Raw genomic sequence first — 12,531 nt, 5'->3', positions numbered from 1 at the left:
TAAACAAAACACTCCGAAGCAGATAGGAAAGACAAGTCATGTTTTTTATCCTCATGCTCTTTCACATTCACACAAGGTAGAAATAGTTTGGAATTAGCAAATACACATTGTACTCAAAATCACTGTTACACAGTCATCCTGGAGCAGTGCAGTAAGTTTAGCCATCAAGAGCTTACTACATGGTGGCACTTTGAGGATTATGCCAGTGGAATGATTTTCCACACAGACATCACAGGACATCCCTATCACTGCCTTATCCACAGTAGCACGCCAGTATTCACCTCAGAATAACGGAAGCTGACTTCTTCCCTGTGATTTGTGCATAATTCTGCACATGGGAAGAATGCAATAGAGAGAAGTCAGCTAAGCCCATGTTGTGTTGTTGCATCACATAGAGGGTAATGATGAATCAGAGAAGCTGGAGGGAGGACTTCTCAACTAGGAAATATAGTGCTTATAAGAGCAAGCAGTGCTACATGGAAGCAAAGTATGAATGTTCCAGCTCCACAGCTGGACAACATAGGAGGAACACTCAGAGCATTTTCTACAGTTTTCTACATATCTCATTCTTGCACTTTTGCACAAATAAGGATTTACTTGGAAACCACACGCAGCATTTGGAACTGCTCTTCTAGCCTACATTAAGATCTGCCTCCTTGTCAGAAAGGAATGAAGTTCATATAGAAGTAGCTAAAGTTCCTAAGCATCAACCCAGCACTTCAGAGAAGCCCTGAAATTCACCAGCATCTTTCTCCATCAGTCAGAGCAATGATGTTATGCTCTCCTAGCAGAATGCCTGACAACCTCAAATATGACAGACTGACTGCTTTCTTTTCAGAGAAGAGGTGATAAAGACCCAAGGAACAGTTCAAGAAAACATTTCAACCAAACATGGTCAATACCAGGCCTTTTGTACTCTGAGGATTTATGCTGAGGCAGTGCAATTAAGAAGGTTTGCCTCTTGGGATACTTCAAGGATTAATTACTCCATCAGAACTCTTGAGAGAACACAAGGAAAGAGCATGCGAGATAAAAAGGCCTCTAAATGGTCCTCCCCAAGTCACTCAGCTTCAGCAGTCCTGTCCAATTCATGTTAGCCTCCCGTCCTCATTTCCCCTATCCTAAAAAGTTATGTACAAACTGCCTTCTACCACAAAAGTCACACTGCGAGATTACATCAAGTATTTGACACAACCCTTTCAGGTCCCTTCCAAGCCATTCTATGATTCTATAATTTTTGTCTAACCAATCAATTAAATCATTATTGGTTGGAATAATAGACAGTTTTCCAGCACAAACATTTCTTTGGTCAAAAGTATTAGGTCATATCAGATTTGACAAGGGAGACAAGAAACCTGTCTTCTCTAGGGGAAAACTTATCCAGTGGCATCAAAACAAGCCCTTGGGCAAAGGAGCAACTTCTTGTTGCAGAAATTTGGTTGGTAAGAGATCTAGAGAGATTTCCATAGTCTGCAGCAAGTCGTTCCTTCAAGGGGTGGTGTAGCAGTGTATCTTGCATTGTGATGACTGCTATGCCTCCTCCCAGATACCAGTTTTGAGCAGCACGCAAGCCAGGGACTTGCAGTTGATGCATTTTGGCTCTAGTCCACCAATGTCAAGAAATGTCAGCAGGAGTTCCAACATGCTCCAAAGCCGGCACTCCTCTTCCCTAGGGGCCAGAGAAAACAGTTAACTCCCTGGGCAAGTCCCCAGACTGTTAACACTAGAGCACTGCCTAAGGATTTTTTAAAATGAGTTTTCTAAACTGCCTCAGATCGAGGGAGTATAGAAATCTGCTGTGACCATTCGACCATTCCACCGAGGACAACAGATCCCAGGAAAAGGGAGCAAAGACTGTGGGGCCATAGTGTCATTCCATTGTTCCTTCCAACTGTAAGCTCCCTAAAGTGCATTCTGGAACATATCCCTGCCTTCTGCTTGCTACATTCAAGGTGAGAGCTAAAATTGAAATAATTACATAAATACTTTAAGTGGAAATCTGACAGGAACTTAAAAGGAACAAACAGGAAGATGTGTTCAGAGATCAAATGAAGAGAGGCAAAGGAGAAAGATTGTTAAGGTGTTTTTCCTTTATGGAGGTAGCCCTAGAAGTCTCCACAGCAGGCAATCCAAAACAAGCCCTTAGATTACAAAGTGCAGGATGGACCTTGATTCCTCATTTTAGTATATTTGTTGATCAAAACCCGATAGAAAATTTTTTCTATACGAGTTTACTCTTGATAAATGAATAGCAGTTGGATACCTACAAGCAAGTCAACTCCTAGTCCATTCAGCTCTAGATTCAAACTAAGACCTCAGCAACAGTTTCAGTAAGAGTTGAGACGTTCCTGGCAGCCAGTGAGCAACTTCCCACCATCTCTTCCCCACACTAGTTTCTGCAGTTAAATAAGATTCAGTTTTCAATATGAAGAGGAAGAATTCAACCACAATCTAAACTCAGTAAGTTTTGTTAATTTTCTTGTAAAGAAGACTAAGCAGTTCTGCCTCAGTGCACCTAAAACTAGAATACAGTTTCACAAAAAGTCTAAATAAGCTCGATTACCTACCAGCAGCACAGTAAAACCAAGAATCCTAAAGAATTTATTCCATATATTTCTTTCTGACATAAAGTGCAATACATGCTTCAGGTGTCAGCCTTCCAATAGAAAGCAACCAACTGCAAAAGTTCAAGGCATCCTTTGTGTTTAAAGTACACGGGCTGCTCTGAAAGCAGTGCCTCCCATTTTACTATGTTAGCCCACAGTGTAAGTGGTGGATGTTGGTGGTATGGCAGAAGAGACTGAATCTTCCCACCAATATTCCGTTACATTTTGTTGCCACATGGCAGGTGGCAGCAGAGGGACAGTCTGGGAGAATGGTTACTGATGTGGAAGAGCACGTAAAGGAAATGTGTGTCATTGAATTGCTCCATGTAGAAAAACTGACACCTACTGACATTCATCACTGCTTGCTGAACATTTATGGTAACCATACAGTGCATGTATGCACAGAGAAGCAGTGGGTGGTGCATTTCAGCAGTAGAGACAGTGGGTCACCTCCACTGGTACAGATGTTCACGAGCAAGATGTGCAGGCTCCTGTTCACCAGTGGTGAAAATGCACAGCTCGTGGTGACTGTGATGAAAAAAAAATGTATTTTGTAGCTGAGAATTAGCTCAGTCAAATAGTATTATTGTGTTCTGTGTATCTCACAGTTTTCCAGGAGGCACTTTTTTCGGAACAACCTCTGTAAGTGTATCAGATTGTTAGATATCTAAAGCAGAACAAGTCATTCATATTACACTAAAGTCAATTTATATATCCACTTCAAAGAAGATATTTTAGCATTTGAATGATAAATTAGAATCTTGAGCAGCTAACATCTTATATTTTCCAAGGATTGTTAAATTAATTCTATAAAATATTAGTCAGTACATTTTCCCTGAAGTCTGCAGACTTCTGTTGTAAGTTAACAAGTGATCTACAGCAGAGCCCTACTGCCTCGATACTTATGTCTCTCTACTGTGACCATCTCTCAACCTTGATGATACTCAGTGTAGGGACAGATGATAAAATGCATTTACAATCCATTTAAACTTCATCCCAGAGTGAGAGTCCAGGCAAGACCACCCCAAACAAGCACAGATCTTTTGTCTGTGTCTTTTTGTAATTCAGAAAAAAGTGAGAGAGAGCCTAGTTCCTTACAGGTGTAAAAGGTGTATTTAACCCCATAAAATAATTTGAAAGAAACATATAACTCAGTTGCCCTGTTAAAAAAAAACTATATGAAATGCAAAGAGCTTATTTGCAAATGAGAAAGCAGGCTCTGTGAACTAGGAGATCCTTCCCAATTCTATCTTCTAGAAAGTAATCCTATGAAGACAGTGCGATACAAGGATTTTCATTAGGCATTCACTGTGCCATCACTTGCATTTGTGATGTCCAATACACAGGAATGGAGCGTGTGATACCCTTGTTAGCATCACACTCAGAACTGTTCTCCATCCAAAAGACGTGTCACTCAGTGCACAAACCAAGCATTTAGACCCTTGCCATTATGCCTCTTTAAACTAAAGCTCTCTTTGTGCCAGATCCACATGCAGAACCATATTACACTCAATTAATTAAGCTATCAACAGTATAATAATTAAAGATCTATAGTACACATTTTTTTCTAGGTTCAGATCTACTAGATCTGTAGTACTGATTAATATCACGTGCATTAAAAAGATACAAGATGCCTTCCAGGCCTGTGATCTGTGTGATGCCCTAAAATAGTTTAAGATACAGAGTTGAACTGGTTTCCTAGAATAGATACCATGCTCCTTAGGGGGAAAAGAGGTAACAGCTTTGCTGCTCAAATGTGAGCCTCAGAATTAAACACTTATCACTTCAAAGACCATTTGATTTGTTTCAGTGCACACCTCCGCCAAAACGGTTCCTCATTCCAAGATCTTTAACATGCTAAATTTGTTCTACCTTTGAAATGCAGTCATACTGCCGCTGTATGGACTGCATCCAATTAAGATTTTTGTCCTCCCCTTCTCCAAAGTTATTAACTTCTGGAGATCCTGACTTGGATAATTCCACATGTCACAATGCTTTAAGACAGGCAGCCAAAAGCTGCAGTGACACAGATGGATGGCCATGTGGAACCCACTCAATTTCTGCTGTCTAAGAGAAGTTTCTGGAGTTAAATGAAGGGAAAGAAAATAAAAAAGAGAAGGGAAAAATGAGAACTAGGACTTACACAGCAGGCAAGACACAAGGCCACTAGAAGAATGGATTGATACTGCTGCTGCTTTATCACCTGTTGTAACAAGAGATAAGGTGACCATAACTCAGACTGAAGTAGGCTAGAGATGGGACAGCATGTTTTGTCACAAGCATTTTCTGCACTCTTAAGAGAACTGCTTTAGTTTACAGATTACATGTGGTAGCGTGCACTACAAAACTGGTTGGATCTGGTCCAAGTACTTTGCTTTTTCAAGTGAATGGACATATCCTAATCAATCAGAAGTTCAGCCAGACTCTGCAAGGTACAGACCACTAGAGAATTAGTTAAGTCATATGAGATCCCCAATTTCACAAGTATTACGGTAGTTAAGTTCTATTTCAAGTAGAACATCTTTTAATGTAGTTTCAACACCTACTTAGAAGCATTCACTATGCCTTTTAACAGAAGGCAGATGCACCATGAAATACATATTTTCCTCATTTAAACAGGGCTATTTTTGTGTCAGGCATCTGGTTCTGTAGCACAGTTCAGATCAGCTAACGCAAACCCTGAGAATAACAGGAGACACCATTTTGCCCTGCCGTACACTTTGCCCGAGTACAGGGATACAACTGTGTCCCATGTCCTGCAACAAAGCTCACTGCAGTCAGCTCTCAGCTATCTGGGGATAAAGCATCCATGTTGTAGTTTAATTGTGCTAAAAGCACAAGCATATGCAGGCTAGACTCAAGTTCAAAAGGAACACAGGCTGAGTTTGTGTGACAAACGTGAGCAGGAGAAAAGGGTAGGTCAACAAATCCCACCCTCTCCACTTCAGCTGTTTGTTCAGTGCACGAGCTGTAGAAGTTCACAACTGTTTTTGTTGTGCTTGTTTTAATCCACACTTTTTCCATCTTCTCTTCACACACTCATCATTCTGGATAATCAAGCACTGACTACACAAAGTGATTTGCCTAAAGGCAGAAGAGTCTTTGTAGCAACAATGGTTGGAAGATACTATTTATAAGAAGCACAGTTATGAAAGGTGATGTAAGCAATCAATTATTTCTTTGCTTCGTCATAAAGCAATCACACCCACACCTCCAGCAAAGAGACTGGTTCAATCTTGAATGAAGAGGTAAAGGATAAGACTTGATATGGAATAGCTAATAGAAGATGAAGATTTATGTTGTAAAGCTTCTACATTAGCAGCCACAAATGTTGCTGCTACTTAAAGAACGAATCATGACATTCAAACTATACAAAGCTCAAGTGGTCTGAAAAATAATTTTCCTGGACTCCTTAAGATTCAGTGTCAATTTTGCATTTTAAAGGGATGAAGGTAGCTGAACAGTGGTACATTTCCTACTAAATTAGGGTCTTCAGAACCTAAGATAATAGTTTAAGCAGCACTTTTAGAGACAAAGGGCTCCGGCCTCACTGCCAGCAGGTGACTGGCACCTTAGCAGATATTTAATTCCTCTCTGAAAGCAGCAGCATGCATTTCACAAGAGTTGTTTTACAGCTTTAAGCATGTTATAAGCCACTTTGGGCTTCTTATTTTCCACTCTTGGGACTCTTCAAATAACTCTCCATTGCTGCTACACGACTTCTGCTATGCCAGCGTTGCTGTGTTCTTTGCAGATCTCCGATTATAGCAACCTTTGCCCTGCTCTGGCTGCTGAGCAGGGTCTCTGCCTACAAGAGTCTTCCATGGTTCATGCTGTGGAGATCTGACACCAGTAATAATAATCAAAAAGAAATAACTTGGAATTTAAGCAATGTGATGAACATCTGAACACTTTCTTCCAGTGCATCTAAACTGTCATACTCGTTTTCCTAAAGGAAGGAATCCTCCATTACACTTGTTATTGGCAGGCTTATTTTCAATGGCCAAGTCTCCCTCCTCCTCTTTTCTAATTTTCAGTCTATTTCTACTTGCGATCCCTTTGGAAATGACTTCACACACAGTTACCATTTGTAAAGCCTTTGTCTGAGTCAGAGGAAGTCTATTCAAAGAGCCAGTCAGCAAGTTTGTGGCTGTGGTGTTTCATTTGGTGGATTTCCTTACAAACACCTCTGTAAGAAACAAGTCATAAATCTCAAACATTACCTCACAGTAGCCTGAGGAATAAGTAGTCCCCAGACACACCATCACATCCACACAACTACACAGCAACCTCAGTTGCATGCTGAGCACACTATTTTGGATATACTGGTATGCCCTTACAGAGGAAAAAAAGAAAGTATTTGTCCCCTATACACAGTATTCTTCCCAACACAGAGCACACCACACTACCAGCAACTCTGGCAACTGCCTCAGCTGCACAGGACTGCACAGAGCCTGACTGCTAGGAACAGGCTGAAGAAGGCAGTATATGCCATGCAGAAGGTTGGTGGTCCATTTGTATACAGTCCCAAACAGCTGGGAGAGAAACAGCTGCAGCAGAGCCCATCAAGTCACAAGACGTCTGTATGGATGTAGCTACACAGGAACTGATACCCTGGACAGCATCTCATTGTTCTGCATAAGAAGCATCGCTCTTGAAAGACCGTCAATACTCAGTCTGCAAATTGATTCAGTATTGAAAAAAATATTTTGGGAATTATCAAGGCAGCTGATTTGTTCAAAGGCAAGGTTAAGTCTCTAGAGTCCATCTTGCAAAATCCCATCCTTTCCAGAAAGCCTGACAAGAGGCAGAGCGCACACCTTTCCTGCAACACTTCCTTAACACTGACACTTCACCATCAGCTTTACCACTGCAGCCAAGTGTGTGGCAGGAAGGGAAAGGGAGTGTCAGGGAGTTCTCACTTTTGTGATCTACCTCTGCAGCCTAAATAAGGGCCTTCCTCTTGTTTTCTCTTGCACCAAACAGCTTTTAGTCAAACATGTACAGACTGGCAGACTCTGACGCTACACCGGAGACAAGCTGCTGTTGTGAGTGTATCCCAGCTGCTCCACAAAGATGTCCAAATAGAGTGCTCTCCCAGAGAAAGCCCAAGGGGAGGGACATAAGTCCATGCAGGAATAGGTTAAACAGTTCCCTTCCCTCCCATTCCCACCAATATCTTTTATTTTTATTTTTAAACTAAAGGCCACAACGATTGGCCCTGCCAACATGAAACTGCTCACCCAGTTAAGGGCTTTAAGCCATTCCTGTCCTTGTAGCATCCACATATTAAGGAGTAGAAAAGAATCCTATGCAACGACAATCTCCAGTCTGGCACAGCTCTGTGCTCTAAAATAAAGTCTTTGAGGGGCTTTAGTGGGCAGCCTTTGCAGTTGTCATTTCTTCTAGAATTTTTAAGCAGAGAATTCCATATATATATAAGCTGCCCTGGAATGGAAAGGGTGCAAGTTGGAACATAATTCCCTGTTACTTCCAGTCTGAGATCATAGCCTACACTAAGCACTGGTAGCCATACATGATTATAGACTACCCCAGTAAAACAATTGATTATCCAATACACTCAGCAACAGTTTATGTTAGAAGGAACTTCTAGCACACAAAACCTAAGGGCTCGTTTGATTTGTACATCCACATCTCTACATTAAAAAATACTTAGCAATAAACGCATAGGTCAGCAAAGTCTTTCTTCATTGTTTATTAATGTTGCATAAAATCCATATGTCCTCCCTGCTCTTATTCCATCAGTATTCTGCCATCTATAGCAAATGCTGAACTCATGAGTAGAGTTCAGTACCACTGGGCAGTGTGATGTACTTAAAAATCTAAATGGTTTCTGGGGACAAATCTATTTGCTTTTATAATATTTAAAGTGGTATAAGTTCGGTAGATACACACAAGGTAGATCCTACATCTAGAAATCTAGGCTGTCATCACTTACGTGCTGCCATACAAGTTGCAAATCATTGCAGAACAAATGGCGATGATGAAAGTTGTTCTGTGCAGCATTATTTAGCAATTCTTAACCAATAATGAGTTTAGCCCAAAACATGAAGCATCTGGAGAAACTATTTTTAGAAACAAGATGCCCAGTAAAGATTGACACTGAACTCAGTTCAAGCCCTGTGGTTAAAGCCTGCATTTTCAATGCACTAATTTGAGACTGCATGCTCATCACAAACCAAAATGGCTACAAAACTTTTTTTTTTTTTTTTTAAATGACAGTAACTCTGGGAGCAAACAGCCAGCCCAATCCAACGTCCACCTGAAGCATTTGTCCTTAGTATGCTAGGCTGGCAGGGGCTGATGCCAAATGAGTCCTGCTGAAGAGACTCTGGTCCCACTGAAGTTTACTGCCATGGTAACCTTTCAGCATTCAGATTGGTCTCTATCCATAGAAACTGCTTTGTGTAGAAGCAGCCTTATTTATGGCTAGTATCTGTATTATGCATCTGTGGCCACCATCAAAAGTCACCTCGAACGTTTCCTTCTAAACAGCATTCCACAAGCATCATTACCTAATCTGGCATCTAATTTTAGAAATTATACCTGTTAAAAACAAGATTCACTTGAAAGAGTGCAAAAACAAACCTATTTCCTTAATCCCCAACCTCATCTGCTAAACTTTGTCACCAAGCCAAGACACGCTCACAAACTGATGCAACTCACAAGAGAGAGAGAGTAACTTGAGAGATTATGAATACTTGTCCAGCTCTGAGTAAAGGGAATCTTTCTGTAAGCATCCATTTACCAATAAATCTTGGCATAATTCAGCAGAAAATATTATTTAAAGAGCAAACAGTGGATAGGCGCTATATTGACTCAGTCCCACAGACAGACACCGAGGACTCTGGCAGACTTGCAACGTGGTGTCCTGCAAGTACCCTCTGCTTTCTTATTCCCGTTCTTCCCAGCAATGGAGCACATCGCTCCTTAGAAGCACAGCTTCAGATCAGAATAAAGGCAAAATACCAACACCCGTTGGCTCTTTCAGGATTAGTAATTTTATGGCTATTTCTGACATTCTTGAAGATCTGAGGTTATTTCAGAACTGAAGTGCCATCACAGCAAGGAAGTTGTGGTAGATACTTCACAGAAGGTGCGATTCCCACAATGCCTCCCAATTTGCAGACGAAGTTATCAACTCTGCATAGGCGATGAGGTTTCAGCATGAGAGCTAGATCCGTAAGCCTAGAAGTAAATCGGGCGGATTCCAGCAATGCATCTTCCATTAAGTTGCTATCATCTTCATTCACTATATTCATCATCTTCAGCTTGATTTTGACAGCATATTAACTGCTTGACCTTTCCATACCGCCATCAGTGCTGACACCAATCAGAGTTCCAGTGTGACAGCAAAGAGCAGAAAACCTACACATTTTGCCCTCAGTCTTCAAAGCTACAAACATTGTCACCTGTTGTGTCAAACCATTTTTCCCCCCCATATAAGACATAATAGAAAAGGAACTCTTAAAAAAAAAAAAAACACCTCCTTTTAAGCAACCATATATTATTTCCACCTTATTGGGGTGCCCTCCTACTTCAGTTGGAAATAACACCAACAGCGAGAAAAAAACTCAAGGGCATATCTTCAGGCATCTGTACACAACAAACCAATTATTTTAATGCTGTAAAGAGCAGCAATAGCTCCCCTGGACTTTGGCTTAGTCCAACACGACACCCTTCTTTGTGAAGAACTACACCCACATGTTAAAAGCACACACCACATTGCCTCCAAATAGGCTTTGTGTTTTGAGCAACATGAGTCAAACCAGAGGCAAGAGATGCAGCAAGCCAGCTATTGACCACATCATCACAGTTCACCAGCTGCAAACAGATGCAAGTACTTCTGACCTCAAAGAATTCCTCACAGCCTTCAGGTTGCATGGCTGCAAAGGCAATTCACACCAAGATGACAGCTGCTTGTTTTTAAACCAGTTTCCATTTATATCTTTCCTTCCCTTGGTTCACGGATGCAAATAGTTAAGAAGGTTTCACTTGTCACGCACATTTTTGATGAGAGCAAATGCTTCTGACAAATTTGCTGATAAACTGGTTTTGAGATGGAAGGGAGCTTCTTTGAATGACATACATGCTGGCTCTCAAGGCCCAGTCATTTGGGCCCTCACTTCCTCACCTCAGGGCTGCCAGGCTCTCCCGTCCTGCCTCACCTCGAGCTCAGAGGCGAGATGCTGGCTCTGGGGATGCGAGCTACAAAGCACACATTAAGCTCCAACAAATCTCCCTTCGGAAGACATTAATGAAGGTGAATTAGACCCTACAGATGGAAAAGGCACGAGTGAGCCTCAGCTCAGACTGAACGTTCTGAGCCTTTATAATAGTAAGTATTGGGAAGAGAGGGCGGGGGAGAAATAGGATGCCCTGGGGAGTAAAGCTACATTTCTAATGAAGCTTTGACAAAGCTCCCTTACTTATAACTGTTATTATGCCTCTGAATAATCTTGAAAGCCCTCCCGTGCATACACTCTCTACAGAAGAAAATTCAAAGACGGCATTGACATTCACGACTTAAATACACTAAGTACGGCCATATCGGCGCTCGCAGTTCTCCCTCTCACGACCTTCCTTCCTTCCTTCCGTCTGCTCACCGAAGCCCACCGGCAGCGCCCACCGCCGCTGCAGGCGGGGACAGGGCAGGACGCGGAGCGCCGCCGGCCGGCCCCTCACGACCCTTTCCTCCCTTCCTCCTCCCACTGCCGCAGCCGCCCCCGGGTTGCCCCTCTGCGGGACGGGGCTCCGCGCCGGGGACGCCGCCCGGAGCCGGCGCTGGGAGGTCCCGGTGCCCACGGCGGGCGGGGGCTCTGCGGCAGCCGCGAGGGGCAGCCCGCGCCGCGTCCCCGCACCTGGCAGCCGTAGAGCTGTCCCAGCTGCTCCACGATCCACTCCTCCAGCACCAGCCTCTTCCGCAGCTCTTTCCGATCGTATTTCACCGTCACTTTCCCCTGCTGGTGGCGTCGCTGCTGGACCTGCACCGCCGCCGCCGACACCGCGTCCTCCCGCCCCGAGCCTCCGCCGCCGCGGGGGCTCTGGAAGAAGACGCGGCCCCCGCCGCCTCCACCGCCCGGTGCCGCCGCCTCGCTGCCCCCGGTCGCCACCGACATGCTCCGCTCCGAGCCGACAGGCGCCCGCCGCTACCGCAGATCCGCCGGTGCCGCGTCTGGCTGGCTCCCCCGCACCTGCCGTTTAAAGGCTGGCATGGCACGGAGGCTCGGCCGGCCCCGCCACGGGGAGGGATGTGCCGGCGCGGGGCGGGGACAGCAGCTCCGCGAAGGGGCGGCACGGGCGGGGTGGGAGCGGCACGGCACGGCGCGGCACGGCCCGCCCCTCCTCTCCCGGCTGCTGGGCTGCCCGCTGCTGGCCTCGGAGCGGGAGCTGTGGACTTTCGATGGTTTCGTTCCGAGAAAATGCTCGTGCTGCCCTGCCGCGTGCACTGCGATTGTCGGTGTCGCCTATCTGCACACGATCGTCTTCTGCTCTTCGGGGCCAGGGGGCTGGGGGGAGCTGGGGGTTGGGGAGGGGAGTTAGTGATTCCGGGACAGTGAATCGAAATAGAAAGCAAATATTGCTAGCTCTCAACAGTTCCTATAAGGATTAGCCATCGGAAGATGGCTGTCGTTCTAAAAGCCACCATTTAGCATCAGTGTGACGGCACCATTTAGCAGCAGTGTTTTATTTAGCGTGGCAAGGCACCTCTCGGGAGGCACTGAGTGAAGCCACGGTGGCCCATCTCATGCTGAAAAGACACCTGTGAGCATATTTCACAAGTTTGCAAGTAAGCAGCTGACCTAAGGCAGGCTCTGCTTAGGGGCCCCAGGCTGGATTCGACAGCAAACAGCTGCAACAAGGGACAGGAGCCAGCTCCCCACGTGTTCAGACATGGGACTGA

At 44.2% G+C, this 12,531-nt stretch overlaps 1 protein-coding gene across 1 annotated transcript in view; it reads right to left on the bottom strand.

Moving 5' to 3' along the window:
• PPP1R14C (protein phosphatase 1 regulatory inhibitor subunit 14C) overlaps positions 1-11,916 on the bottom strand; it is a 52,998-nt gene extending 41,082 nt beyond the window's left edge. Inside the window, exon 1 of the mRNA XM_085217023.1 lies at positions 11,489-11,916. Coding sequence (XP_085073149.1) covers positions 11,489-11,746 — 258 coding nt within the window. The 5' untranslated portion in view covers positions 11,747-11,916. The remainder of the gene's footprint in view (positions 1-11,488) is intronic.
• Between the last annotated feature and the right edge of the window lie 615 nt (positions 11,917-12,531).

The sequence above is a fragment of the Meleagris gallopavo genome, chromosome 2 (assembly GCF_905368555.1).
Source record: "Meleagris gallopavo chromosome 2, MGAL_WU_HG_1.1, whole genome shotgun sequence".
Taxonomy (NCBI): domain Eukaryota; kingdom Metazoa; phylum Chordata; class Aves; order Galliformes; family Phasianidae; genus Meleagris; species Meleagris gallopavo.
Note: the sequence above shows the minus strand (reverse complement) of the source record. Positions and strands in the feature narration are given on the sequence as shown.